Source organism: Brassica napus, chromosome A2 (genome assembly GCF_020379485.1).
Source record: "Brassica napus cultivar Da-Ae chromosome A2, Da-Ae, whole genome shotgun sequence".
Lineage (NCBI taxonomy): Eukaryota > Viridiplantae > Streptophyta > Magnoliopsida > Brassicales > Brassicaceae > Brassica > Brassica napus.
In genome coordinates, this window is record NC_063435.1 from 27088762 (window position 1) to 27116701 (window position 27940).

A 27940-nucleotide genomic window follows, 5' to 3' on the forward strand; every position below is an offset into this window, starting at 1 on the left:
CACACTACATGCAGCTTGTTTAGAGATGATCTTATAGTGCCATCCGATCGTTGGGCAATCACAAACACCTTCAGGGTCTGATATATGTACAACCCAACAAAATATTGATTTTGACTTTCAATTTTTGTAGAGGTTATATAAATAGAAATAAGTTTCTAAATTATGAATTTTTTTTGGTTAAAATTTTTAATAAATGTTAATTACTTTTAAAATCCTATATCTAATCCTGAACACAACAATATTTTTTATCTTTTTGGTTTGCCACAAGACGATAAAGATGATCAAGAAACTGATTTCCTAGCTGCAATAATCAAGTTTTAAGATCGAATCGGACTGGATCAGTGAACATTTATACTCCACTCTCTGCATCAACTCTTTTACGGTTTTATGTCTAGTTTTGGATTTTGATTGGTAGATCTTTTATAAAAGAATTATTTTTTTTTATCATCCAATCAAACTTCTAGCAAAACATTTAAAAGATGTAAATGTATAGAATTACATATATTTAAAAGATGTAAATATATAGAATTAAATTACATATTATTCGAACAATTTTCACCAGAGAGACATATCCGATCAATCAATCTCTGAACCGGTGATATTGTAAACCGCAATGCCGGTTTATATCATCACATTAGTATTCTACGTGGCTTGGCCAATCACATTGCAGCATATCAGTCAGTCAAGGAAATAAATAAAACATTAATTAATTATTTTTTTTAAATAAAATAAATAAAAACGTTCTTCTTCTTCTTCTTCTTCTTCCTTCCTAGTGGAGAAACGTTTCGACGAGTGATTTAAAGAAGATGCATTCTTTTGGGTACAGAGCGAACGCTCTCCTCACGTTCGCTGTCACAATACTAGCCTTCATCTGCGCGATTGCGTCCTTCTCTGATAACTTCAGTAACCAAACTCCCTCTGCTCAGATCCAGGTTTGCCTTTTTTTTTAAATTAAGAGATCTCTTAGTGCATACTGGGTCTATATGTGCATGATACAGTTAAGTTGTTTTAGATCCTTAACTGTGTTAGATTCTATCCTCTCTTGTGGTAAGAAACTGATAAAGGTTGAGCCTTTCTGGAAATTTTGTTATATGGGTTGTGAAAAAGCTTGAATTTTTATGTAATGGGTTGTGATGTGGTGTGCAGATATTGAATATCAATTGGTTTCAGAAGCAACCCCATGGAAATGATGAGGTTAGCTTTCATTGTCTTGCCCCTTCCTTGTGTGTTTTTTTCTAATTCATCAGATAATTGCTTGGTTTGAGGAGCCTACAATATATGTTTGAGTGTATCTGTTTGATAAATCAATGCTTATTTCATCATCACTTCCTTCTCTGTCTATCTAAAGAGTGTGGAGTTCAAGTGAACATAAACTTTTGCTTCTTTTTTCTTTTCTTGATGGTTGAAATCAGGCTAAGAGTCATGACTTCTAACTTTGTGCTTTGGTATGAGATTTTGTAAAGAGACATCTTAATGCTTAGTGTTTCTTGACTTTTATGGTCATAGGGATTTAGATGCCACGCTTTCTTTTGAACATTTGTAGTAAAATATAAACATACTCTTGACTGAACTCAAATTGTAGAAGTTGATTAATATACTTCAGATGTTATATTAGTTAAAGAAGTACAAACTCGGTTATTTTACAGCACACCAGCAGTTTTTTCTTCTTTATCGAGTCATCAGGCTGCCATTTATCAGTTGCATATATATATTTTAAATGCTTTGAATTTTACTACGTGTTTTCAGGTCAGCTTGACACTGAACATAACAGCAGACTTGCAGTCACTATTTACTTGGAACACAAAGCAGGTAATGCTTTAACCTGAGGTCTCCCTTATCTCATACTGTCTTGTTGGATACTTCTTTTTGAATATTGGTTGGAAGAACACAAAACAAACATAAACCAAAACATTTTGCAGGTGTTCGCTTTTGTAGCAGCAGAGTATGAAACCTCAAAGAACTCACTGAATCAGGTATGAATCTACTTTGCTTTATGTGGTTCTTGTGTGTTGATGCCTCTAATGTTAGATGAGGACATCCTTTGTTGACATGCCATGTACTTGACGTTTTGGCAGGTTTCTCTATGGGATGCTATAATACCAGAGAAAGAGGAAGCCAACTTCTGGATTCAAATCTCAAACAAGTACCGTTTCATAGACCAGGTATATATATCAAAAGAAACTTACAGAACTCTTACTGGGGGGCAAGAGAGTATCTCTGATATGTTGTTGTTAATGGGATCTTTGTAGGGACACAACCTCCGAGGGAAAGACTTCAACTTGACACTCCACTGGCATGTCATGCCCAAGACTGGCAAGATGTTTGCTGACAAAATAGTCATGTCTGGTTATCGTCTACCCAATGCGTACAGATGATTATGAAAGAGGCCTCATGGATATCATCTAGGAATGAAGAGAGTTATGTTTGTTCAGTTGTTTGAAACATTGTTTTTGTAATGAACTTATGAGCTAATAACTCAAAAGACTTAATCCTTCATTGACTCTTTTAGCATTGCTAACTTCATAAAGATTATATATTTTTTGAATAAGCCATAAGTCCATAGAACTTAACACAAACGTACTCTGTTGCGCAATTTATGTCTTCTTGTTTCTCATCTAATAGAAATAGACATTGTTGCTAAATGCGTATGGGACTGTGTGTGTCTCCTACGTTTCTTCCATTCCAACCTGTTCTTCTTTAAAACACGTGTGAAAACCAAACAAAACAAATCCAAAATGAAAAGTAAGATTGAGGAGGCTTCTCCAGACAGTGTCCATCTTCTTCTAGGGGTTCTGTTCTTGGCAATTCCAGGTACAATAAGAGAAGGAATATTAAAATTTCGTTTTTGTTTTGGGATCCGAGCAGCTTTGATCTGATTCACATTTTTTACCATTTTGGTTGTGAAGTCCAAAGCTTTGGTCTTTAGTTTGATTCAGATCTCAATTATACAAATACCATTTGGTCTGATTCACGTTTTGTAACAACGTCACTGTTATATATCTCTTCTTGAGTTGGTGTTCCAGTTACATAGACTCTATTGTTGTTAATGGTTCTGTATGTTTCCTTGACATTCTGTTTATGTAACATTGATTTAGAAACATGGAAGTGAAAGCGAGAGCTCCGGGGAAGATCATACTTGCAGGAGAACACGCTGTTGTTCATGGTTCCACAGCTGTAGCTGCAGCCATTGATCTCTACACTTACGTCACTCTCCGCCTTCCTCTTCATTCAGGTTCTAGACTTTGGAATGTTCATGTAATAATCTTTTGGACATTGTGTTGATGTAAGAGTCTAGAAGCATGTCTAATTAGCAAATGACTTGACCTTAGTACCAGATGGATTCAGATCAAATGTGGAAGAAGTTAACATTGATGGTTGTTTTCTTTTTTTTTGTTTGATAGATGAGAACAATGATAGGCTTACACTTCAACTCAAGGACCTCTCCTTGGAGTTTACTTGGTCTGTATCCAGACTCAAAGAAGGGATTGCTTACGATTCAAGCAATGTTTCCCGTTCAACGCCGTCTTCATGCTCCAGCCAGACACTTAAATCAATAGCTGTTTTGGTTGAAGAGCAAAACATTCCAGAGGCAAAGATCCAGCTCTCCTCTGGGATCTCTACCTTCCTCTGGTTATACACCAGCATCCTTGGGTAAATAAAAACAAGTTGAGCTCAAAGGACATTATTCAGATTGTTTGAGTCTTGTTGTTGTGTTTTTTTTAGATTCATTCCAGCTACTGTCATCATTACAACCGAGCTTCCATACGGATCTGGCCTCGGTTCATCAGCAGCTTTCTGTGTAGCTCTCACAGCTGCTCTCATTGCATCTTCTACTTCAGACAAAACTCATGGCGAAGGTTGGTCTTCTCTAGATGAAACCAATCTTGAGTTGCTGAATAAATGGGCGTTTGAAGGAGAAAAGATCATCCATGGGAAGCCTTCAGGGATAGACAACACCGTCAGTGCATACGGTCAGTTTCAACTCTTAAAACATCCAAAACCCTCTCATCAGATGAAAACCATTTGTGTGTGTTTGTGGTTGTTGCAGGAAACATAATCAAGTTCTGCTCAGGTGAGATAACTCGGTTAAAGTCAAACATGCCTCTAAGGATGTTGATCACCAACACTAAAGTTGGTCGGAACACGAAGGCTCTGGTCTCTGGCGTGTCAGAGAGAGCGGTCAGACATCCAGAGGCGATGAACTCGGTGTTCAATGCTGTGGACTCTATAAGCAAAGAGGTGGCTGCGATCATCCAAACCAAAGATGACATCTCGGTGACAGAGAAAGAAGAGAGTGTGAAAGAACTCATGGAGATGAACCAAGGCTTGCTGGAGTCAATGGGGGTTAGCCACAGCTCGATTGATACCGTTATACAGACCACTCTCAAGCACAAACTTACCTCAAAACTGACTGGAGCTGGTGGTGGCGGCTGCGTCCTCACTCTATTACCTACACGTATCCTTATTCAGAAACTTTCAATCATTCTTTATTGAGGAATTTGAGTTCTTGAATTTGTTTGTCCCTCATTGACGCTGTATCCTTCTTTGGTAAATGAAGTGGTTTCAGGGACGGTGGTGGAGAAAGTGGTGGAAGAGCTAGAGTCCAGTGGTTTTCAGTGCTTCACTGCTTCAATTGGTGGTAAAGGAGCTGAGATTTGCTTTTGATCAGACTGGAGTATCCCTGATGCTATGTGGTTAACAACATCATATTTGGCTTCTCACCAATCACCATTCTTGAACTTGCTCACTGTCTACTAGAAGGCTGCAACTAGAAGTTCAAAGAGTTGATTTTTTTTTTTACTATTATGTAAAATGCTTTCTCTCCATGTGAAGTCTCTTTCTCTTTTTGTAGAAATTAATGCATGATTATGGACATGATAGGAAGTTGGATTCTCTTGAAAGAAGTATGAACTGACAATATTTTGTTACATAAAGATAACTATTAACTAGGCACATAAATCTTACGAATTAAGCCATAATAAAGTTCGGTTCGGTTTTTAAAAATCCTACCAAAATTTTTTATTTCAATTATATTTTGGTTTGTTGAAATTTCGGATAAGTTTGATTATTTTTGGTTAAATTTGGTTACTTTAGTTATTTCGGTTTGTTTGGTTTGAAATTTAGTTAGTTCGGTTTAATATGGTTTGGTTATAACTTCTTTTAGTTTTTTTTATTAAGAAAACCGAAGTAACTGAATGCTGAACCAAACCGAAAAACAAACTACTTTAAAAAAAGAAACTATTGAATCAAATCCAATTCATTACCCAACTAACCAAAAATTTCAATTTGGTTTGGCAAGTTCAAAATCCCAGCCCTAAAGACTCTGAAACTTTTATCTAATGACACTTTAAACCTTCAATTTTTTGTTATTTTTTAACTTTCAAAGTAACATTTGTATCATGAACAAGTAAAAAGTTAACCTGTTGTACGGGTAAAAAATTGACTTCTTGTACACATAAAGATTTCTACTATGGTAACATTCTTTAATGTTTGTTCCCTTAACTTTCTCTATCCATTATAATTTTGTCCAACTTCATCATTTCATAGATGTCAGAAGCTGGCCTCTGGACATGTTCATGCATTCTAAGTAACAATCTGTATAACGGCAAGCTTGCAAGACCTAAACGATGTAAATCTCTAACATATCTGTTAGCTTCATCCATCTTCTCCTCCTTCTCAAAGTACTCAGCAATGGCCATGACAATCTTTTGTGACGGTCTCCAATGACAGTCCTTCATCAGTTCAAACGCTCGGTGCATAGCATCAATAGCTTTCTCCATACTCTGACACTTCACAAACCCCTCCATCAAAATCTCCCAAGTCTTATAGTTTGGAACACCTCCTCTCTCCAACACACGGTGGTGCAACCCCTCGGCTCTGCGGATATCTCCACCACGCATGTAAGCACCCAAAAGAACATTTGAGACTCTAACATCATAGTTACAGCATGTCTCCTCCCATTCACTAAACACCCTTTCAGCTTCTGCAAGATCACCAAGTTTCACCAAGGACGTCAACACGCATATGTAGTTTGCACAAGTAGCCCTGCCGGAAACAGACTTTGAACGTTCCCAAAGCTTCACAACTCCTTCTTTGTTTCCTAAAGAAGCATAGAGTGTGATGAGGAAGAAGTATCCAAGCCTACTGCTTCTGTTCAACTTCTTCTCCGCACTCTCAAGCACCAAACTCGCCTTCTCAGCAAAACCACCCTTGATATAAACATTCGCTAGAGCACATAAAGAGCTCCACCCAACTTCAACACTCTTGTCATCAACCATCTCCTTGTAAACAGACTCCACACCGGATACTTCACAACAAGCGTTCATCCAGAGATTGTAAGAAAGAACGTTTCTCGGTATCTTGTTCCTCTTCATCAACGAAACCACTAATACCACTTTCTCGTACTGGTGAGTGGCTTCGTAAAGCTTCATCATCTCGTTGAACGGGTGTGGAGTGACGAGAAACCCCAATCCATTCATCTTCTCCATGAGAGATTCAGCTTCAAGAACCAGTTTATCCCTAACATAAGCACGAAGCAGGGGAAGATAAGATGCTTTTGAAGCTTTCAGAGAGAGATTCTCAAAATACTCCTCTGCTTGTTTCAAGCCGTGGCTTTTGATGATCAACTCCAATCTAAGACACGTGTCGTAGGTAGAGAAGTGAACGTCTTTTTGAGTCTCCATCCACTCCATCATCTGTACAAAACATCACTGGCAAAAATCTAAACTTTTCTTTTTAACTAAAAAAAGGAAAAATCTAAACTTTTTTTTTTTTAAACTTGAAAGGAAAAATCTAAATTTTTTTTTTGAACTAAAAAGAAAAATCTAAACTTTATGTATCCAATATCATTGTGTTTGGTAAAGGGAGAGACTTTCGAACCTGGAGTGCGATATCGTGGCGGTTAGATTTAATGAGGCGGTTGGTGATGGACCGGAGCTCCGGTAACGTGACGGGGTGGCCCGAGTCGAGTCGTTGCTGGAGCAGGGAAGGGACGCTGAATCGTGGACCGTTCTTTCTCAGTATCTCCTTCAAGCTATTATGATGAGATAAGGATGACGTGTCCGTGGAGGCGCGTGAAGACACGAGCCTAAGAACGGTGGTGGTGGAGAAAGTCTTATTCGTAACTAGACGAAACCTGGTGAACATTGTTACCTGAGATGTTGCAGAGGTTCTCTTGCTAGGTAGAAGAAGAGACAGATACAAATTGGGCTCTAAAATATATGCTGGGCTAAGCCCATAAACAAAATTATCTGCAGAACTAGTGTCATGCAAGTGAGTGATATATAATAAGGTTCTTTCTTATAGTTATAAGATGTCAGTAAGTGATTAATAAGCTTTTGTTTATATTTATCTCATGTCAGTAAGCTTGTTGTAAGTGAGTGATTAATAAGCTTTTGTTTATTAATGACTTGCAAGTGAGTGATTAAATAATCTTTTGTTTATAATTATCTCATGTCAGTAAGATGGAAAATTGGATTAATTTAAGATTTCATAATTTTATTTTCTTGAATATACACCTTCCGTTTTAGAAGAAAAATTGTTCCACATATATAGAAATTTTGTATTTTCTATAAAAAATTGTAAATTTCAATAAAATTAATTGATTTTATTAAATTATTATTGTATTAAAATTTAAAAATTATAGAAAATGATATATTTATTATAATGATTTGATATGTTTTTTTTTTAATATGTGTGGAATGGATGAAGTATTTCTCAAACTCTGGTAGTGCCACGACGTGGAAAAGTTATTATAATAGACGCTTTAATTAGGGACCGATTTGCACCCAAAAAAATAGGGACCGATTTGATAATACTCCGAAGATTGTTGATGGAAAGAAAGGGGGTTTTTGTTACAAATCTAAAAGTGTGGGGTTGTTTTAGTGATTTAGTAAAACACAAGGGATATGTTGGTTATTAATTTAAATAAAGAAAATCAATTTACACAAACCCTAGATAGACTTTCTCCGCGTCAGAGGTAAAAATCAATCGCCGCAGAGTCATCTCCTTCTTCTTCTCCACACTCCTACGTAAGTTATCGCTTAACGTCGCTTCTTCTCATCTCCAAATCCGTTTAATTGAGCTTTTGAGATTCATATCCTCGTTTCCGTTTTCACTCACAGAGAGAAGAGCGCACACACACACAAAACATGTTGGACATCAATCTTTTCCGGGAAGAGAAGGGGAACAACCCCGAGATCATCCGCGAATCCCAACGCCGGAGATTCGCCAGCGTCGAAGTCGTCGACGAGATCATCAGGCTCGACAAAGAATGGCGCCAGCGTAAAACCATCTCATGATTCAATCGTTACGGAATCGATCTTTGATTGCTAACATCGTTTTGTTTCAGGTCAATTCGAAGTAGATAATTTCCGCAAGGAGTTCAATAAGCTTAACAAGCAAGTCGCCAAGCTCAAGATCGTTAGTAACTGATTATATCTAGCTCAATTGTGTTTATTACTTAGGATGATTAAATGATCTGACAGTGATTGGAACTTTTGTTTTGGAAATAGTCTGGTGCTGATGCGAGTGAGGTGATTCAGCAAACGGAGAAGAACAAACGTGATGCTACTGAGAAGGAGGCTGAGGTACGGGAAGCTTACGCTGCGTTGAAGGCTAAGTTGGAGACTGTTGGGAATCTCATCCACGACTCTGTTCCTGTTGACAACGATGAGGTTTGTTTCCTTGAAGGACTATTGTGAAAGGAGAGTGATTTATACAAGTGATTTTCATTTTGCAGGCGAACAATGCTGTGAACGATGTTTGGGGTGAGAAGCTTGTTGCTTCCCCTGGTTTTAAGCTGAAAAACCATGTGGATCTCGTTGAGCTTCTTGATATCGCGGATACCAAGAGAGGTGCTAGCATTGGCTTTACACCTTTTGTCACCTCCTGAATCCGTATTGTGGAGTTTCATTAGAATGTTTTTTTTTTTGACATCAGGTGCTGAGATTGCTGGAGCAAGAGGCTTTTTCCTGAAAGGAGATGGGTTGCTACTTAACCAAGCTCTTATCAACTTTGGGCTGACCTTCTTGAAAAAGAGAGGGTTCACTGGACTGCAGCCTCCGTTCTTCATGAGGAAGGATGTCATGGCCAAGTGCGCACAGTTGGCTCAGTTCGATGAAGAGCTTTACAAGGTCTTCCACTGTTTAAATTATTTTCTTAGTCTTGTCATGGGCTTTGATTCTGAGAGGAGTTTTTTTATTTAGGTGACTGGTGAAGGAGATGACAAGTACCTTATTGCTACTGCTGAGCAACCTCTTTGTGCATACCATATTGATGAATGGATCCCTCCGAACGAGCTTCCCATAAGGTAAACATTAGCAGCGAGTAGACTGTTGAGTTACAACCTATTGACATGATAATCTTGTTGTCCAGATATGCTGGTTACTCGTCCTGCTTTAGAAAGGAGGCTGGTTCCCACGGAAGAGACACACTTGGCATCTTCCGTGTTCACCAGTTTGAGAAGATTGAGCAGTTCTGCATCACTAGTCCTAACGATAATGAGTCGTGGAAAATGCTTGACGAGATGATGCAGAACTCGAAAGATTTTTACCAAGAGGTAATGTCAATATTCAAAGTTACAAACCCTGTGAAATTTTCATTGTTTTCTAATTAGGCTATTGTATATGATGATTCCTATGCAGCTAAAGCTTCCATACCGAATCGTTACCATCGTCTCGGGAGCATTGAACGATGCAGCTGCTAAGAAGTACGACTTGGAAGCTTGGTTTCCTTCGTCGGAGACTTACAGAGAGCTCGTGTCGTGTTCCAACTGCACAGACTACCAAGCTCGAAGACTTGAGATCCGATACGGTCAGAAGAAGGTACATCTCTCTCTCTGTTCTTTTCGTTTTATCAGCAAATATATTCGACCCTGTGTAATGAATGACTTTGATGTGGGTTTTCTTGGATGCAGAGCAATGAGCAGGCGAAGCAGTACGTACACATGCTGAACTCGACTCTTACCGCCACCGAGAGAACCATCTGCTGCATCCTCGAGAACTACCAGCGAGAGAATGGCGTGGAGATCCCTGAGGTTTTGCAGCCTTTCATGGGCGGAGAGACGTTTTTGCCTTTCAAGGCTAAGCCAGTGGCTGCAGACACTAAAGGCAAAAAGTCCAAAGCTTGATTATGAATGATTTCATTACAACCCTGATGAAAATTTTCTATCGTAGTGTTTCTTTGATTCTCTGGAACTTTGTTGAGACTGACGTTGTGTTACCTTTTCGTATTCATCATCGGATTGTTTTCTTTGGCAAATGCATCTTCTCAGTTATGCATTCACAGGTTTTTAACTTTGCTTCAAGAGTGTAAAATTTTGAAGTAAAACAAATAAGAGTTGTGTTATTCGATCTCATGTTACTTTGATGAAAAATGGCAAAAATTCTTGATTTCATTTGAGTCTAGATATATAGAGACAAAGCACACAGCCAAAATGACTCATATAATCCCACTTTCACTAGCCAAAGCCAGATTCAGATTTAGTGGATAGGAATAAAAATCTGATTGAATGATTGGTTTTACTTAAAGATCAGATTTAAATTTAGTGGATATAATTAAAAATCTGATAAATGATCAGTTTTTTACTTTAGGGATAGACCAGATTTAGATTTAGTGGATATGATTAAAATTTTGATTGAATGGTCGGTTTTACTTTAGAGATAAATGCATTTAACTTTTGCAATATAATTTTGAAAACATGAACTTGATCTATATTTGCAGGTTCTGAAATGTCAGCACAAATAATTAGCAAAATAATTTAAACCAAAAAGTATTATTTTCTATATAAATCATAAATATTTGTTTCTTTTGTTAAACTAGATTAAGTGTTTGTCAGACTAACCGATTTGAAACCGATTTTCGAGTATCTCCGATTTCTCATGTTTGATCTATATGGGAAAAAATACAATATGTAATTTTTTTCCTTTTTTGCTAGTAAATCTTTCCGACCATAATATCTATTTCTAGAAATATGGATCAGGTTTACATCTTCGTGTAATCTTTAGAATAATTCAATTTAAAATTGGTATTGACTTAATAACACTTGCAAAAATGGTAAAATACAACCACAATGGTAAAATAACACTTGTGCAAAAATGGTAAAATACTAGAAAATGAAAAAAATTCTTTTTAGAAAAATGATTTCTGCTTGGTTGTCAAAAAAGAAAAAAAAAATTTACAGTGCAGGTATTTACAGAAATGCCACTAGAATAGAAAGCTTTCGATTAGTCTCTCCTCTCCTCCTCATCGTCACCGCCACATTCCTCCTCCCCCCACACCCAAAAACTCTAGGGTTTTCAACCCTTCGCGTCTCCCCCTCACTCTCCAAGCTTAGAGGTCATCCCCTTATCTCTCGTTTCCGTTACCTAATCTTCGATCTCACCTTACTTTCCTCTCCTCGTTCACGTAACTCGAGCTTACGATTCTCGAATTTCTAACTCTCGAATCGCTAATCATCGGAGTGTATATTAAGGTTAAATCGTATTTTTTTGATTTTGCAGTTTCTTCCTGATGGCGGCTGCTGCTGTTGATTGTCCCGGCTCGCTCAAATCCGTGCGAATCGTTGTGGTTGGTGACAAGGGAACTGGAAAATCGAGCTTGATTGTTGCTGCGGCTACCGATTCGTTCCCTCCCAATGTGCCTCCCGTGTTGCCTGATACCAAGCTCCCTTTTGAGTTCTTCCCTGATGGTATTCCCGTCACCATTGTCGACACTTCCTCCAGGTATGGAGAATGATAAGTCTGCTTGGAAGGATAGTGATGTTAGTGTAGAGACTATAGATAAGAGAATGGATCTTATGGTGATGTGGAGAGGAAAGTTAGTTACCTTATGGCAGATGAGTGAACAGGCCCTGTTCGTTTACCTATCGCAGGTTGTTGTTTGTTTTGCTAACCTGCGAATTGGTCGCAGGTTGTTGTTCGTTATGTCGCGCAACTGATCGCACGACCAGTCGCAGGTTCTGATTCAAGTCGCCCGAAGAAACAGCGACTAAAACTTAAAAATATGCTGGTCGCAAATCTACGGGTTGCGCGACACGTAAACGAACATAATTTTAGTCGTAGGTCCAGGTTTAGTTGCAGGTCGACACTTAAACGAACATAATCTTAGTCGCATGTCGCAGGTAAGAACATGCAGATGAGTGACAGGCCCTGTTCCTCTACCTATCGCGCCACCTGCGACATGCAACCTGCGAGTTGCAGGTTGTTGTTCGTTTTGATGTCGCATGACCAGGTTCTGATTCAAGTTGCCCGAAGAAACAGTGACTAAAACTTATAAACATTTTGATCGCGCGACTGGTCGCAGATCTACAAGTCGCGCTACACGTAAACGAACATAATTTTAGTCGCAGGTCGCTTCGTAAACGAACATAATCTTAGTCGCAGGTCGCTTCGTAAACGAACAGAGCCACATTGTGGAGGGTTACTGTTTGCTCATATGTTATCGTTGTTAGTATAGTAATGTACCAGATGAGTATGTTATCTCGGAAGAGAACCGTTTATGGTTTGCGGCTTTGTTGATGTATCTTTTGATAATTATGCTTGTGTGGTTCAGGCCGGAAGATAGGAACATGGTTGCCGAGGAATTGAAGCAGGCAGATGCGGTGGTTTTGACGTATGCATGTGACCGACCTGAGACACTTGAAGGTTTGACTACATACTGGCTTCCGGAGCTTCGGCGATTAGAGGTTTGATTTTACTCTCTGTTTTCAGTTTTAGCCATGTCAATCTTCTTGTTTTAGCAAGTGTATAGACTCACTCCTGGTGCTTAATATCACTGTTTTGTATAAAGATTTGCTGTGGACTAAATTTTAGCTGCTTCTTATTAGGATTCTTTTGTGGTCTATTTTTTTTTAACAGGTAAAAGTTCCTATAATAGTAGCAGGTTGTAAGCTTGACTTCAGAGACGACAATAACCAGGTCAGCCTCGAACAAGTGATGTCACCTATAATGCAGCAGTTCCGGGAGATTGAGACTTGTATCGAGTGCTCTGCCCTGAAGCAACTCCAGGTTTCATGACTTCTGTTATTCCTCTTGAGATATAATATTTGTCTTTGCTCAAACATGGCACCGAATTTGATTCGATGTAGCTTAGGCATGTGATCGTCTTACTAAGAAATTCAAGGACTTAAGTTGTGCCAATTTATTTTCGCTTGGAAGTGGGTAGTACCGTGATTGGTTTGCACTTTTATTAAGGATGAATTGGAATGCCTAGTCATAAAACAACTTTGGAATGGGAATTATAAATTACAACTCAGCCTGAACTATGAACTATCATACTAATGAAAACGCTTTCCTGTAGGCACAAGAAGTTTTCTATTATGCGCAAAAAACTGTCCTTCACCCAACAGGACCTCTGTTCGATCAAGAAGCCCAGGCATTGAAGCCCCGGTGTGTAAGGGCCTTGAAGCGTATCTTTATACTGTGTGATCAGGACAGAGATGGTGCTCTTAGCGAGGCTGAGCTAAATGATTTTCAGGTTCTATTTTCTCTTCTTGTGTTTCATATGTTTTGGCTATTTTCTTCATAGAATTGGCTCTGGCTTGTCCTTCAGAGTTATTGTAAAGAAGTTATGATTCTCTTATCCCGATGTCACATCTAATTGCTGTTTCCAAATAGGTCAAGTGCTTTCATGCACCATTGCAGCCTTCTGAAATTGAAGGTGTTAAGAGGGTTGTACAAGAAAAGTTGCCAGAAGGTGTGAACGAAAGAGGACTGACAGTGACTGGCTTCCTGTTTCTACACGCACTTTTTATTGAGAAAGGGAGGCTCGAGACAACATGGACTGTGCTTAGGAAGTTTGGGTATAACAATGAGATAAGACTTGCTGATGAATTGCTCCCACCTTCATTATTCAAACGAACACCTGATCAGGTAAATTGCAGTGACGGAATCCATTGTATTTTTTTGTATTTATTGGGTTTTGCAGTCATCTGCCACTGGATGAGCTGTATATCGCTTTTTTTTTGTTTCGAATTTTAACAGCAATAGAATGTGGATGCGTATTTGTTTCATTGCTATATATTCACAGTAACTTGCCTTCTTTGGCGTCGTGCAGCTAATGATTGTGTTCATTGTTTCTGTAGAGTGTCGAGTTGACAGATGTAGCAATCGAATTCTTGAAAGGAGTGTTTATGATGTTTGATGACGATGAGGTATTTTTTTAATTTAAAACTAATGGGTTTAGGTTGCAGTTTTTATAGTTGTTAATTTGTCATAATAAGTTTTCACTTTGCAGGATAATAATCTGAGACCTCAAGAGATCGAGGATCTTTTTTCAACTGCACCTGAAAGGTACCTTTTCCACCTTCAGAAAGCAAAGAACTTGTAATTTTGATTTTGATATTCTCCACTTCATTAAAAAGCCACAATAAATTATGAATGTCAGTCCTTGGAAAGATGCTCCTTATGATGGTGCTGCGGAGAAAACTGCCCTTGGAGGACTATCATGTGACGCTTTCCTGTCACTGGTAATCAGTACTCTCCTCTTTCACATGCTCGACAAAGGAAACATTTTGTATGCATGCTAACACATATACAGAATACTCATTCATCTTTGCTTCACTTTTTGCTTTGGTTTTGTTGATTGACAGATTAAATGTCATGCAATTCTTTCTGTCAGTCATAATTGCATTTTTATCTTACTATCTTTATTTTTTGGGACATATACAACTTCTCATTTGATTTTATGTGGTTTTGCAATTCTTAGTTGATTTCGTATCTTTATTGTTTGGGAACTAGTTTTACTAAGTTGTCCATTGAATCACTTCAATTTTATCCTTGCAGTGGTCACTGATGACACTACTAGAACCAGCTAAGAGTGTGGAATATTTGATTTACATTGGATTCCCTGGTGATCCATCTTCTGCCATTCGTCTTACTAGGAGAAGACGTTTAGATCGCAAAAAGCAACAATGCGAAAGAAAAGTTTTCCAGTGCTTTGTGTTTGGACCCAATAACGCTGGAAAATCTGCATTACTGAATTGCTTTCTTGGAAGGTATGTAACGAAACTTATTGCATTTCCAAAATATAAACAGAAAAAAGAGTATACTCCTTTCCATGTTTTTTTATGCATGGAGACGTTTGCATATTGTTAGAGCAGAAAATTTTCCTCTTTTTTTCAGATGACCTCTCCATGTGGTTTACAGTTATGTCTTCATGTTCTAGGTCATATGAAAACCATGGATCAACCACTGATGAGCGCTATGCAGTAAATATGGTGGATGACTCTGGGGTGAGTGGGACTACTTATTCAATCTGTCCATTATATATGTGTCTGTCTGCTCACAAAGATATGCAAAACATTGAACAAGAATGGCAAACTTGAGTGTTAGTTTGGTGACGTTGAGACGGGAAACTAGCTAGATATCTTTGATGAATTGTTCTATGGGTACATGCATGCGTTTTGGCATCTTTTGAGGCCTACCTTTGCTCATTAATCTGAAAATTGCAATTCTCTGGGTGTAGAGTGCAAAGAAAACTCTCGTGATGAGGGAAATTCCAGACGATGGGGCTAAAGGGCTATTTTCATCCAAGGAGTCGTTGGCTGCGTGTGACATAGCTGTCTTCGTGTATGACAGGTAATGTTTCCTTCTATTTGATTGGTTAAAAACATGCTTAAGTATATCCCTTATCATCCTCTGATTTTTTTTCACTCCAGCTCTGATGAGTCCTCATGGAAGAGAGCGACTGAGCTGCTTGTAGAAGTTGCAACTCACGGAGAGGCCACTGGATATGAGGTCCCTTGCCTCATGGTCTCAGCGAAAGACGATCTTGATTCCTTCCCAATTTGCATACAAGAATCCACCAGGGTAAGGTTCTTATTGATCTCTGAGTCAATAAAAATTAGCTCGAATAACTTGTATATATAAATGATTATGCACACTGCAGGTGACACAAGATATGGGAATAGAGCCTCCGGTATCCATCAGCTCCAAACTGGGTGATTTCAACAACTTATTCCGCAAGATCGTAACTGCAGCGCAACATCCTCATCTGAGTATTCCAGAGACGGAAGCAGGAAAAAGCCGCAAACATTACAACAGGCTGATCAACCGCTCTCTTATGGCTGTTTCAAGTACGTTTACTTCCATGGTCTCTTGAATCTTGACACAATTTTTCTCTCAAGAACAAACAAAACCCATTGACAAAAAACTTCGTATAAAACAGTTGGAGCTGCTGCTGTGGTCGTTGGACTGGCTGCATACCGTGTGTATGCCGCAAGAAAGAGCGCTTCTGCCTGAGAAGATTTGAGAATGAAGAAGCCAGTGTCTCGAGGTGTGAAGGCGAAACGAAGATGGCAAATCTCTTGTTCTGAGTTTGTTTATCCCAAGTTTAAACCAGCGTACTGTTTTTTAGAAGATTAATAGAAAAATGGGCTTTTCAAGATCTTGTAGGAACATTAAGGGACAAGAGAAAGAAGAGAACATATAGTTACAATAGACATTGTGTTGAGTTTTATCAATAACAAAAGAACTTGTGTCTCCTTGATGTGGGATCTTGTTCTATCAATTGAGAGAGGAGCCACCGTATCCACTTTCTCATGAGCTTTCTTACAATTCAATTCACTTCACTACATGTACCTCAAATCAGTGTTCAAAAACTCAGTTACGAGTATATGTTTGGAAGATAAAAACTGAAATCTAAGCATGCACCCAAGAAAGAGCTTCCACATCCTATATACACCCAAAGCCGTTTCATCTTTAACATAACTAGACAAGGGAAGAAGAACATAGGATTGTGAGTCATAGTGAAGTAAACACTACGATGCTGTATAAACAAAATGAATATAACTTTTATCTGTTTCCGAAGCTATGCACTCTGTTGCATAGTTTCTTCTTACATTTGAGCCCAGGTTTAAATTTCATCCCATATATCAAAGCCATAGCACAAGATTCTCAATATAGTTGTAGTTAAACAAATCAATTGAAGAATAATACAAAAAAAAAGAACAGAAATGTAAAACACACACTTTCACAAAGACAGTGAATAAAAAGGTCACTACTGTTCCCTCCTGACCAAATCGGTAGCAGAAGAAGAAGAAGCTCGCATCGCTATAAAAGATGGTCTTCTGTTCTTGAACTTAAGCGGACTCCACACCACAGCCTTCTTCTGCAATGCAACCACCGTGGGATGTCTCGGCCCTCCTCCTCCAAGAGGGCTCTTCTTGAATCTACTACCTTTCATCGCATTTGGAGTGACCAGATTGTGGTCTGGAGAGAAGAGCTTAGAGTATCTCCCCCTTCTCGGGTCACCACCACCACCACGGAACGTAGGGCGTGATGGAGTAGCCATGTTCATGTAAGACGATGATGATGGTTCTGGTCTCAACGTTGCAATAGAGACTCTCCTTCTCGGCTGGAGTGTTTTATTATTACCTGATGCAATAGCTGACGGAGGAGGGGCTGGTCTGAATGCAATGGAGCTTCTTCTCGGTTTCATTAGTGTGTTGATGTCCATGGATGATGATCTCCTGAGGCTGTTATTATTATTCTCTTTGCTTGTTGCGTCTGAGAATCTCTTGGTATGACCCTGAGATGGTTGTCCTGGCTGCGGCATGAAGTTTGTGATTCTTCTGAGTGGCATTCGCATTGATCTTGGGGGAGCCAAAGGTGGCTTTTTCTCTGTGATTGTCGGTAGCTGTCTAGATGTTGTTGTTGACGATGATGATGATGCAGTCGCTAGAGCTCGTGTCTCCTGCTTGATTCTGGTTTTCCTTTCTTCCGCTAGTTGAAATTCCAGATCACGAACCTGAAACATGATTCACAACTTTAGAAGAAGAGAAGCACTAAACATATCAAAACCTATTAGTTAAAGCTTGACTACCTTATCTTGAAGTCCTTTGCATATATGTTCTCTAGCAGTGAGGCGTAGCTGTAGTGACTGCACATTGTCCTGCAGCTTCTTCGTTTCCTTTTCCTCCTGTTTCAGCTTCTCCGTCTGTTTATAAAGGAGACAGCAAAAAGAATCAGCTTTAGATATGTTTAAAGCTTAGATGAATAGGAGTGCAGTGGAATCACGTTACCATTTGCTTTAGCTTGAGGAGCTCAGACACATCCGCTTGTTTCCGGGCAGGTCCACTTTCGATTCCGCGAACTCTGCTAGCAAAGTTTAAGGAGCAAAGCGTCTCTCCTTGATCATCAGAGCTAGGACTAATCTGAACAAACATCAATGTCTTGCAATCTCCACCTGTATAAGTCACAGTGAAATGGACAAACCATTGAGAGATGAAAGGCAAAATGTCCTATGGCTCATGTAAGCAACGGATGTATAGGACAAGTTTTACTTACCCAAAGAGTTTTGTAGCATATGAGTGAGCTTTGAGTTTCTAACGCACAAAAAAGAGAGAAACGTTTTACAATTAAAAAAACAGTATAGCTCAAATGAAATTGTCTTGAGAGAGGAAAACCTGTAAGGAATGTGGCTTGTTTTGGATGCAAGGGCGGAGATAACATCACCGAGTGCAGAAAGCGACTTATTGATAAACAGAGATTCTTTCAGCCTTTCTCCTTCAACTTCTACCTTTCCTACTCGCTCACTTCCAGCCAAGTCCACAAGCCAGAGATGACTTCTGGTTCTCTGGCCATTGATCAAATTCTCTCCCTTCACTGTCACTCGCAACAAGCTGCACAGAAAGAAATTTTTTATTGTATGAGTAAGGTTTCGTTTCACATGGCTTTTGTTTCCAAACCCTTTTGCATACCAGTGAGAGCGGCTGCTTTGCTCGTTTGCAGCTGTTGATCCCACAGATCTAACACAATAGCCTCTTTTGAGCAGATCCCACACTTCGTCTGTGTTGAAAACTTGTGCTTCGACTAATCCAGGGACTTCTTGAGTCCCTTCTGCTGATTGCTTAACCTCCAACCTTCATTAATTCAACACAGACAGAGAAACAGTGAGGCGTTTCTATTTGATTACAAAGCAAGAGAATGAAGGACCTACTTTTTAGGAGGATGGCTTGAGTTATCAACTAAGAGGTCCCTTATCTTCTCATTGTAAACCTCCAACATGCTAACAGATAGCTCAAATTTCATGAGACGACTTCTACTTTCCGAAGAACGAAACAGTTCTTCTAATGTCCTGTAGTTCACTCCTCTATTCTCTGGTGTTCCCTCCATGGTAAATGTCTTCCCGGTTCCAGTTTGGCCATAGGCAAAAATGCAGACATTGTAACCATCAAGCACAGAAGTAACTATAGGTTTTGTCTGTGCAAAAACAGTGTCTGCACATAAAGGGAACAGTAAGATAAGAGAACTCAGAGCAAAGGTTTATCCAAAACAAACTTAAAACAGGTAACCCCTCAGTTTACCTTGCCCATCCTCAGGCTTAAAAACATGGTCAAACTTAAAATGCTTCTTGGATGAATCGGTAGAAATCAGTTGAAGCTCGTTTTCATGGGAGGCCTCAAACTCAACAACAGAAGCACAGCCATTCGCTATGTCAGCTTGGTTTAGAGGCCTGCATCTGCAAAAGACCCTGATATTCCCCTTGAGTTCGATGTTTTCATTGTATAACCGCTTCCTCTCTGATGACTCTTCCAAGTACTGCCTTTTCAGAGTTCCAAGCTCAGTAGCTGCCATTGAACACACAACATCAATTACAAAATAGCAAACAAGCCTTAAAAAAAAAGTTAAAATAAAGGTACTGACTCAGAAGCTGGAGAGCGTTTGACATTTCCGGTTCTACAAAGGAGCAGTTCTTGATTTCTTTCACTTGATTAGATACCAACACATGCTCATCCTTCAAGACCTATAAAACAACCTCCAAATTATACTCCTTTCAATTGCAACTCAGAAGGAACTTGTTAAAGAAAAGGGAATAACCTTGATTAAGCTACTCAAATCAATAATTTTCTGGAGAATTGGGAGTGTTGGTCCACCGTTAGGAGAAACTTGTTGGCTTCCACTTGTAACAGAGTCCTCACTTTCTTCCACTATTATCAGCCAAATCAGTAATGCAGCAAAATCAATCTCATTCTACTTTTCTGACTGGAGTTCCAGATTCATCAAATAAAGTTATAAACCCTAAACCCTAATTCGAATCTTCTAAAGACCTAATTGGATTCCATCACGAATAAAACATCTAAAACAACATGGAAACTAATGGATTGAGAGATCTACTACGACGAAGGATCAAGCAATCGAATCAAAAACTCAGGTTCGCTTGTGATTTTCTTTGTGCGAAATTCAAAATTCACAACGAGAAAAAACCATTACCAGCGTCGGGATCGTGATCTTCAGCAGAATATTCCTTCGATTCACACGGCGAAACACCATCGCTGCAAATTTCTGGGAGTTGATCTGACAAAAACCGTGTTTAATCAGCGAAATCGTTTCGTTTCGAATCAAGAAAGCGAATCGGAAGAAACTCAGATCAATCAGGAAACTGCGATTAGTACCTTCCATGGCGGATCTGGTTGAGAACGAGAGCAATAGAGCGAGAGCGAGAGAATGAGCGAGAGAGAGACAGAGTGTAGGTAAGAGGGGGGGAATTTGAATTTGAGATGAATATGAGCCGTTGGATGTGAGGAGCTTTGTAACGTTTATATATATCATCACCGTTCATTCATTTATCGGAGCGTCAGAAAACGGATCCGAATACGGGTTAACCGAAACGGATCCTTAAAGTCTCCAAACCTTCTCCTTTAGCTAGGAGGGTTTCCTTAAGAAGGATAGAATATGTTTCATTAATTAATAAAAAAACCTAAACTTCCAATTAGTTTAGAAAAAGCTCCCGTATATGCTAATTTTCGATATACGCCCCTATATTTCAACTGTCTGAACAAAATCTACTTGATTTTCGATATCAATATTGGTAGAATCTGGATATGGCTTATTCTTCAGTACCAAGCAGGTTCCATGGCTATCTCACCAGTTAATTCGTTCTCCACTGCCCAAATCATATCTACAAATGCAGCTATAATGTATTCTCTTGATAAAATCTAACAACCCATGGAGATCATTTTATATAATGCTAAATATAACTTAATTTTGTAATTAAATTTTAAATATAAAAATTTAGACCATTGATTCAAGTGATACATGGTTTATGAGATTTTTTCGGTTAGATTTTATCAGTTTTTTAGTCTCATATGAAATTTTTTTTTCTCTTTTTCAAAATAGTTTAAATGGTAGTTTCTTTAAAAAACAATATTGATAATGATGTTCTTAGTATATCTTGTTATTTGTTTCTCTCTAATTGACTAATATAATCTTAGATTTTGGCTAAATTAATAATGAATGATATATCTTAGTTAAAAGTTTGGCCATCAATCTATGTTTTAAAATTTTCTGTTGTATCTCCGTTAAAATATGAATTCAAAATTATGGTGATTAGATTCATTACATAAGACAGTATATTATAGAGTAAGTATGTGAGCTGACAAAATATGGGTGAGCAATAATTACGGATTCGATTTGAGTTTGGATTTAGTTTATTTGGTATAAGAAAACTTTAATCAAAGTAAATCCAAATTAGTTTGGTTTGGTATAATTTTAGTTCGGTTTGGTTTATGTTCGATTTAGTCTTAGTTCAGTTTGATTTGTGTTTATTTCGATTTAATTTTTTTTTGTGTCTATTCATTTTAGTCGAGTTGATTTTTTAGTTGGGTTATAGTTTAATTACAAAATTATGATTGATAAGAAGATAAACAAATTACCATTTGAAAAATCATTATTTTCTTCATATTTAAATATAAATCCAAATATCACAATAAATTATAAGATATAATCTAATAATTTTATGTTATTATATTCAAATCTTATATAAATACCATAGGTAATTTTCTGTTTTTGATGTTAATGCAGGAGATTCATACTCTTTTATTTTATTTTAGTTGTGTTGATTCTATTCATTTAGAAGTAAAAATGTATAAATCATATTTAGTTGTTTAGTTTAAATATATTAAATCTTAATATTATTACTGTCATAGTTAATTAGCCTAACTAAAAACTCATGTTTAAAATCATTTGGTTTGGTTAAAACTGAACCATTTGGATTGATAAAATCTTGAACCAAATGGTTTAAACATATAATTTGGTTTGATATGGGTCGTGAATGAATCGGTTTGATTTGGTATGGTTTAGATTTTTTTCCCACCACTATAACAAAGAAATTTTCCATTTCTCAGCGTCATTATCTATTTTGTATGTATTTTTATTTATTTCGAAATAAGGGTATTTTTCAAATACAATCCCATGAAGCCGTTACTACAAACCCTAAATAACCTCAAAAATATCCAACGGTGGATATACATAACGGGAAGACACGTGGTCGTTTAGGATCACAACCTCCAGATATTCAGAGTGGTAAAACAAAATAAATAAACAAACGCCTATTGGCTCTCAAGTATCACCAAGTCGGCCTTTTTATTCAAGTTTCGCGGCAACGCCTCTCTCTCTCTCTCTCTCTACAATCCTTTCTCTCACCGATCTATCGAAGAGATTCAACCGCCGATTCTCCTTGAGCTTTGTAATCGGTGAGTGGATCTCTTCTGATTTTAGGGTTTTAACGGGATCTCTTCGGACTTCACTTTAATCTGATTTTGTTGAAAAGCTTTGTGTGAAAATTGAATTTCACTTTTTTTTTTTTTTAATTCCGATTGGGTGCTGCGAATTTGTAAGCAAAGTTGGTGTCTTTATTCAATCGATTGCTTCAAATTTCGTTGAAGAGAGCAAAAGTTTTTGTCTTTCTTGGTTAGATCGGTTTAATTTGAACTTTGGTTGCAATCACTTCGCAGATAAAACCGGAAGATGGGGCCCAGTAGGACGTCCAAGAGTGTGTACAAACGTTCCAACAAAGAAGCTTCTCCAGAGAAAGAGTTAAGGAACTCTAGCAAAACCAAGCCAAGAGTGAGTCTTTTCACCAAATCTTACTCACTTTGATGCTCGTACCTATGTTATTAGGAGTCACTTAGTTCAAAGATTGGACCCTCGTCTAGTGCTTTGTTTCTTAGAGTCTGAATCAGATTTTTAACTCGCATTTTTTGGTATCTATGTGTTATTCTTATCTCAGAAGAAGAGATTGACTGATAAGCTGGGACCTCAGTGGACGAAAGTAGAGCTTGAGCGTTTCTATGACGCCTATAGGAAGCATGGGAGAGACTGGAAGAAGGTAAGCTTTATTGTATGTGACTACTTTCTCAAATTTTGTATGACTTCAACGTCTTTAATACTAAGTTCTTCTCTTGAAACTGCTTTAGGTAGCTGCTGCAGTAAGGAATAACCGGTCTGTTGACATGGTGGAAGCTCTTTTTAATATGAACCGGGTATGAATACAAGACATTCTAACAATTTAAACGAGATTATGTTAAACATTTAATACCTTTTTCATCCATTTGATTTTTTTGTGTTTTCTTTCCAGGCATATTTATCTCTGCCCGAGGGAACTGCCTCTGTCGTTGGCCTCATTGCGATGATGACTGATCATTACAGCGTCATAGTGAGTCATTTACCTTATTAACACCTTAAAGTTCATGTTAAATGACTTCCTGCTTGAAAATTCAAACGGGAAGTTGAAGTTGTGAAATTTTAGTTATATTTACTTGTAAACAAGGGAGAGATGTGGCAGATTGTTTTTTAGTAAAGTTGTCTGGTCCAGTTGTTACATGCTTATGGTAATGTTTGCAGGAGGAGAGCGAAAGTGAAGAAGAAGAAGAAGAAGAAGAAGGCCATGGTGCTTCGGTTAAATATCAGAAGCGCAAACTGGCTCAACTTTCGTCTAGTGATTTTCGCCAAGAAGTTATTCCACCACATTCAGTTGCATCAGAGGGAGGCTGCCTCCCATTTCTGAAGCTGACACAAGCTTATGGTACAATCATCATTTTCCGCAACTAAGTTTTCTAAAATTTATTGTTCAAAAGATGCTAAACAAATGATTAATTGATTATTATTCGGTTTAAATTGTTGAGTTAATGAACAACAAGCTACCTTTTTATCTTAAGGCCTAACAAATACATGTGAATGAATATGTTAAAGAATGTGTGGTTTGTTACTTTGCGTTCTGCAGGAATAGAGCGGCGTGCCGCTGGTAAGCGTACACCTCGGTTTCCTGTACCAAGTGAATACGAGAGGGAAGATAGAGAAGCTTCTATGCCACCAAGTAAAAGAGCCAAGAAGCAACTTGATGCCGATGACGATGATACACTAGCGCTAGCAATGGCAAATGCAGCGAGAAGGGGAGAAGGATCACAATATAGAAGAGCAGAAGTCAATGGCAGCACTTCAAATGGAAAAGTGGTATCTTTCTAGCTCTAGCAACTTATCATGATTCATTAAACACACACAATTTTAATTTTTATGCTTTTGCCAGTCACAAGCAAAGGAAGCTCAATCCAAGCACGGTGCTAGCTCCATGGTTAGGAATGTGGTGAGAATAAGGCGAGACAGAAGGCATATAAAGGCAGCGCCTGGTGGAGCTTTGTTGGTGAATACGGAAGGGGTTGGTACCGTGGAGGTTCCCCAGAAGGGGAAAAATGTGAGACGCGAAGAAGCAGAAGGAGCTGCTTCTAATGACAGCGGAGAAGCAGGCAGTGCCAATGAGGGATTTAAATCTGGAGGTAAAACGCAATAATAAGTTCAATAGTGATCGTGTTTTATAGTTTTATCATAGTGATATATTGATTACTTATCTATACCACATTGTCTTATTAAGTTTGGGGGAGCTTCATCTTTTGAGAATTCAATATATCAGAATCTGAAAGTTATTGCTTGTCTCTTCCTGCGTAGATGAATTTGAAGCACTGCAAGCATTGGCTGCATTGTCAGGTTTACTGTCTCCTGATGGTTTGACGGAATCAGGTGAACAACGAATGTTTTTATACTCTGGAGTGTGAATGTCACTTCGACCATTCATATTTCTTTATTTATTTCTAATGTTTTGTGTTGGATCTAGAATCAAATCCACAGTTGAAAGAAGACGCAATAGCTAGCAACGTGGATGAGAAACCTAACACTCCGGAAACCTTTGTCAGAAGCTATCAAAGACGAAAATCAAAACAAGCAGCACCAGAAGATAGTCTTATCCTTCCAGTTTCATCTGCTGATGCTAATGCTGCTTCCATAGGGGAACTTGGCACTTCAAAAAGAAAACGTAAAACTCTACATGATAAGGTATTTGCTTGGGTTTAATCTTACTCTGTGATCTGTAGGGTCCTTGACAAAGTCTTTTCAATCAAAAAGCTTATGGCTTATGCTTAAGTAATTTATTGTTTATTGCAATGCAGGAATCGGCTGAAGATGATGATTTGAAGACTATGTTCGAAGCGAGACGTGCTGATCAAAGTCCACTAAAGAAGCTGAGAACTGCAAAAACCGCGGAAGAATCTTCCTCACCTAGTGATAAGAAAATAACTGGACCGGACGCAGTAGTGTCAGCCACACAAGTTTCAGGTCCGGGTCCAGCGAGTTTGCCGCAGAGACCACCAAACAGGCGTAAGATGAGTTTGAAGAAGAGTTTACGAGAGAGAGCTAAAATTTCTGAAACCACTCATGAGAAGCCACATAGTTGCAAGAAAGAGTTATTAAAGGTGGGAGTTTCTAACTTTTATTTCTCCTAGACTCATTCAAAAATCTGCTAATTTTATTTATTTTTATTCCATTTACAGGAGCAAGTTTCTACTTGTCTGTCATGTCCTTTGGTACGTCGAAGGTGCATATATGAATGGTTCTACAGTGCTATTGACTACCCCTGGTTTGCAAAGATGGAGTTCATTGATTTTCTAAATCATTTGGGGATTGGTACTCCAAGACTTACTCGTCTTGAATGGAGCGTCATTAAAAGGTTTGTTAAAGTTTTTAATATGTAAAGATTTGCAAAAGGTTACTCATTCTGTTGTGTATTTTCAGTTCTCTTGGTAGAACTCGGAGATTCTCTGAGAAGTTCATACAGGAAGAGCGGGATAAACTCAAACAGTATCGTGAATCTGCGAGAAAGCATTACACAGAGCTGCGTGCAGGTGCAAGGGAAGAGCTTCCTAGAGATTTTGCTCAGCCATTATCAGTGGGGAACAGAGTCATTGCCATCCATCCTAAAACACGTGAAGTTCGTGATGGCAAGATTCTTACTGTTGATCATAACAAGTGCAACGTTCTGTTTGATGACTTGGGCGCCGACATGGTTATGGTAAAATCACAAAATGTTGACGCAAGTCACTTCTTGTGGACTTTAAGATGGTTTAACGAATCCTTTTTTTTTATTTTATTTGGCAGGACATTGATATCATGCCTTTGAATCCGTTGGAATACATGCCAGACGGTCTGATGAGGCAAATCGAAAGCAAAGAAGCAGAGCTTAACAGACAACCAAGCTCTGATAAATCTGCTCTGTTCCCTCCTCCTGTACTTGAAAATATCGACTTCTCCATGGTTCCTCCTAAGAAACAGGTACACACTGACGTTTCGATCTTCTTTTCTTTTTTTTCAGAACGTTTTTGGTAAACTCTATGCATGATTCAATAAGTCTCTACAGGATGATAGGGACAAGCGAGTCACTACTGATCAATCATATAACATAGCTAATGACAACGCAAGACAAGGTGAAAACCAACGAGCTCTGATGTTGGAGTATGCTTCAGATGCAGAGGTAATGACTGTGTATGCCTTATTTGTGGCTATTGGTAAATAAATAGGCTCAAGTTAATGAGTATTGGATGCCCGTGGAGACTTGCCTTTAGATTGATAAGTATAAACCTTTTTTTTTGCCAAATGAAGAATACTGTTTTTTTTGTTTTTTGAAGAATATTTTTTTTTAATTCTGCTTTTCAGGAAATGGAGCCAGAAATGCTTGGAATAGTTAGTGGTTCAAGGTCAATAGCACAAGCAATGGTGGATGCAGCTATGAAGGTAGTTACGATCAACTATTAGTGTAGTATCCAAATAATATACAGAGAACTCAAAGGCATACAAGTCTTACCTTATGTGCTGTTGTAGGCTGCATCTTTGGTAAAGGATGACAAAGACAAAAGGAATGTGGTTCTACAAGCTTTAGACTCAATAGTGTCTGGTTTAAAGCATCAAGGCCAAACCAATGGCAGCTTTGATCATCATCATCAAAGCTGGTCTCCCTCAAACACTGAAGGTTTGATGACTTCAGAGCTTATCGCCTCTTGTCTTTCAACTTGGCTCATGATTCAGGTAAAAATTAAAAAAGGAAAGTTTAAATCTAAATCATTGTTTTTACATATGACTGAAATGGAAAGAGAACTTGCAGAGGTGCACAGAGAAGCAGTACCCACCAGCTGATATAGCTCAGGTGATGGAGATAGCAGTGAGAAGCTTGGAGCCAAGGTATCCCCAGAACATGCCCATCTACAGAGATATTCAGACTTGCATGGGGTGGATCACGAATCAAATTATGTCTCTTGTAAAACCCATGAAAATTTAACTTTTTGAGTTCTTTATTTGTACTGTCTTGGATGGATGGTAAAGGTTAGTTTAGTTTTAGTTAGGTAATAACTGAACAGTTAATTCTTTTATTGGGCCAGTTCGGGTTTTAAAGCCTTTGAAATAAAATTCACTCTCTTCTGAAAGCCAACCACTATCTAATAAACTAGTTTTCTGCACATAAACCAAGAATCAAAAATTGGACCCAAAACTGAACCGAAGTTCTTTGAATAGTTTCTATATTTTTGGAACTTAATGGATATCCAAACATTTAAAATACAGTTTATATACTTAAAAATATTGATTATATTTAATTTTAAAAAAAATTGACCAAAAAAATATATTTAATTTTAAAATTATTTAAATATTTATAAATACTTATAAACCAAAATATCAGGAAAAATAACCGTTATACATGAATAATTTTATTTTAGATATTTAAAATTATTCAATTCACCCAAATAATTTTGTTCAAAAGATTTGATTGAATCACCCGATATATAATTTCAAGAAACTATAAAAAAAATATCTAATTATTCAAAAACTGAAACCAAACTGAAACA

At 38.1% G+C, this 27940-nt stretch overlaps 7 protein-coding genes across 7 annotated transcripts; 5 read left to right on the top strand and 2 right to left on the bottom strand.

The window, feature by feature from the left end:
- The first annotated feature begins 718 nt into the window (after nucleotides 1-718).
- LOC111198905 (signal peptidase complex subunit 3B) lies at nucleotides 719-2548 on the top strand. Its single transcript, XM_048745937.1, has 6 exons — nucleotides 719-932; nucleotides 1147-1194; nucleotides 1747-1809; nucleotides 1920-1973; nucleotides 2076-2162; nucleotides 2250-2548. The coding sequence occupies exons 1-6, from the start codon at nucleotides 807-809 to the stop codon at nucleotides 2373-2375; spliced, it is 504 nt and encodes a 167-aa protein (XP_048601894.1). The 5' UTR covers nucleotides 719-806; the 3' UTR covers nucleotides 2376-2548.
- A 122-nt stretch (nucleotides 2549-2670) lies between these two features.
- LOC125580785 (mevalonate kinase-like) lies at nucleotides 2671-4948 on the top strand. Its single transcript, XM_048745927.1, has 6 exons — nucleotides 2671-2811; nucleotides 3096-3232; nucleotides 3402-3651; nucleotides 3724-3971; nucleotides 4049-4456; nucleotides 4559-4948. The coding sequence occupies exons 2-6, from the start codon at nucleotides 3100-3102 to the stop codon at nucleotides 4663-4665; spliced, it is 1146 nt and encodes a 381-aa protein (XP_048601884.1). The 5' UTR covers nucleotides 2671-2811; nucleotides 3096-3099; the 3' UTR covers nucleotides 4666-4948.
- A 477-nt stretch (nucleotides 4949-5425) lies between these two features.
- On the bottom strand, nucleotides 5426-7260 carry LOC111207545 (pentatricopeptide repeat-containing protein At5g27460-like). The gene is made up of 2 exons (XM_022705705.2): nucleotides 6880-7260; nucleotides 5426-6695 (listed from the first exon to the last, which is right to left on the bottom strand). Exons 1-2 carry the CDS (start codon nucleotides 7144-7146, stop codon nucleotides 5499-5501), a joined length of 1464 nt encoding a protein of 487 aa, XP_022561426.1. The 5' UTR covers nucleotides 7147-7260; the 3' UTR covers nucleotides 5426-5498.
- A 615-nt stretch (nucleotides 7261-7875) lies between these two features.
- On the top strand, nucleotides 7876-10260 carry LOC125580790 (serine--tRNA ligase, cytoplasmic-like). Its single transcript, XM_048745945.1, has 10 exons — nucleotides 7876-8030; nucleotides 8124-8283; nucleotides 8351-8421; nucleotides 8514-8675; nucleotides 8741-8855; nucleotides 8941-9134; nucleotides 9207-9310; nucleotides 9376-9559; nucleotides 9645-9824; nucleotides 9917-10260. Exons 2-10 carry the CDS (start codon nucleotides 8151-8153, stop codon nucleotides 10127-10129), a joined length of 1356 nt encoding a protein of 451 aa, XP_048601902.1. The 5' UTR covers nucleotides 7876-8030; nucleotides 8124-8150; the 3' UTR covers nucleotides 10130-10260.
- A 928-nt stretch (nucleotides 10261-11188) lies between these two features.
- LOC111207549 (mitochondrial Rho GTPase 1) lies at nucleotides 11189-16483 on the top strand. The gene is given in 16 exon segments (XM_022705713.2): nucleotides 11189-11337; nucleotides 11502-11723; nucleotides 12553-12685; nucleotides 12858-13007; nucleotides 13300-13476; nucleotides 13617-13871; nucleotides 14084-14152; nucleotides 14236-14291; nucleotides 14386-14467; nucleotides 14784-14995; nucleotides 15166-15232; nucleotides 15466-15578; nucleotides 15659-15809; nucleotides 15889-16075; nucleotides 16168-16216; nucleotides 16218-16483. Coding segments are annotated over 15 exon segments (1947 nt in total). The 5' UTR covers nucleotides 11189-11337; nucleotides 11502-11511; the 3' UTR covers nucleotides 16252-16483.
- A 368-nt stretch (nucleotides 16484-16851) lies between these two features.
- On the bottom strand, nucleotides 16852-20552 carry LOC111207551 (kinesin-like protein KIN-14S). Its single transcript, XM_022705721.2, has 12 exons — nucleotides 20396-20552; nucleotides 20214-20297; nucleotides 19821-19930; nucleotides 19647-19746; nucleotides 19307-19570; nucleotides 18940-19219; nucleotides 18701-18862; nucleotides 18407-18622; nucleotides 18288-18325; nucleotides 18023-18186; nucleotides 17824-17937; nucleotides 16852-17748 (listed from the first exon to the last, which is right to left on the bottom strand). The coding sequence occupies exons 1-12, from the start codon at nucleotides 20550-20552 to the stop codon at nucleotides 16999-17001; spliced, it is 2439 nt and encodes an 812-aa protein (XP_022561442.2). The 3' UTR covers nucleotides 16852-16998.
- Nucleotides 20553-22347: 1795 nt separating this feature from the next.
- On the top strand, nucleotides 22348-27523 carry LOC111207552 (protein ALWAYS EARLY 1). Its single transcript, XM_022705725.2, has 18 exons — nucleotides 22348-22474; nucleotides 22736-22847; nucleotides 23011-23109; nucleotides 23198-23263; nucleotides 23359-23436; nucleotides 23625-23805; nucleotides 24004-24233; nucleotides 24307-24553; nucleotides 24723-24794; nucleotides 24889-25106; nucleotides 25220-25522; nucleotides 25601-25776; nucleotides 25842-26118; nucleotides 26205-26378; nucleotides 26464-26577; nucleotides 26760-26837; nucleotides 26925-27128; nucleotides 27205-27523. Exons 2-18 carry the CDS (start codon nucleotides 22749-22751, stop codon nucleotides 27376-27378), a joined length of 2790 nt encoding a protein of 929 aa, XP_022561446.1. The 5' UTR covers nucleotides 22348-22474; nucleotides 22736-22748; the 3' UTR covers nucleotides 27379-27523.
- The last annotated feature ends 417 nt before the right edge of the window (nucleotides 27524-27940 follow it).

Bases quoted from the DNA above. Each gene is read 5' to 3' on its own strand.
- LOC111207552 (XM_022705725.2), top strand. From the start codon at position 22,749: ATGGGGCCCAGTAGGACGTCCAAGAGTGTGTACAAACGTTCCAACAAA. The intron at 25,777-25,841 runs GTTTGTTAAAGT...GTGTATTTTCAG, and splicing joins GAATGGAGCGTCATTAAAAG to TTCTCTTGGTAGAACTCGGA. The intron at 27,129-27,204 runs GTAAAAATTAAA...GAGAACTTGCAG, and splicing joins CAACTTGGCTCATGATTCAG to AGGTGCACAGAGAAGCAGTA.
- LOC111207551 (XM_022705721.2), bottom strand. From the start codon at position 20,552: ATGATATATATAAACGTTACAAAGCTCCTCACATCCAACGGCTCATAT. The intron at 19,220-19,306 runs GTAAACTGAGGG...CTTTATGTGCAG, and splicing joins TAAGCCTGAGGATGGGCAAG to ACACTGTTTTTGCACAGACA. The intron at 18,187-18,287 runs GTAAGTAAAACT...TGACTTATACAG, and splicing joins TATGCTACAAAACTCTTTGG to GTGGAGATTGCAAGACATTG.
- LOC111207545 (XM_022705705.2), bottom strand. From the start codon at position 7,146: ATGTTCACCAGGTTTCGTCTAGTTACGAATAAGACTTTCTCCACCACC. The intron at 6,696-6,879 runs GTTCGAAAGTCT...TGTTTTGTACAG, and splicing joins GCCACGATATCGCACTCCAG to ATGATGGAGTGGATGGAGAC.
- LOC125580785 (XM_048745927.1), top strand. From the start codon at position 3,100: ATGGAAGTGAAAGCGAGAGCTCCGGGGAAGATCATACTTGCAGGAGAA. The intron at 3,233-3,401 runs GTTCTAGACTTT...TTTGTTTGATAG, and splicing joins CCGCCTTCCTCTTCATTCAG to ATGAGAACAATGATAGGCTT. The intron at 4,457-4,558 runs GTATCCTTATTC...TGGTAAATGAAG, and splicing joins CCTCACTCTATTACCTACAC to TGGTTTCAGGGACGGTGGTG.
- LOC125580790 (XM_048745945.1), top strand. From the start codon at position 8,151: ATGTTGGACATCAATCTTTTCCGGGAAGAGAAGGGGAACAACCCCGAG. The intron at 9,135-9,206 runs GTCTTCCACTGT...TTTTTTATTTAG, and splicing joins TCGATGAAGAGCTTTACAAG to GTGACTGGTGAAGGAGATGA. The intron at 9,311-9,375 runs GTAAACATTAGC...CTTGTTGTCCAG, and splicing joins CCGAACGAGCTTCCCATAAG to ATATGCTGGTTACTCGTCCT.
- LOC111198905 (XM_048745937.1), top strand. From the start codon at position 807: ATGCATTCTTTTGGGTACAGAGCGAACGCTCTCCTCACGTTCGCTGTC. The intron at 1,810-1,919 runs GTAATGCTTTAA...AACATTTTGCAG, and splicing joins TTACTTGGAACACAAAGCAG to GTGTTCGCTTTTGTAGCAGC. The intron at 2,163-2,249 runs GTATATATATCA...GGATCTTTGTAG, and splicing joins AGTACCGTTTCATAGACCAG to GGACACAACCTCCGAGGGAA.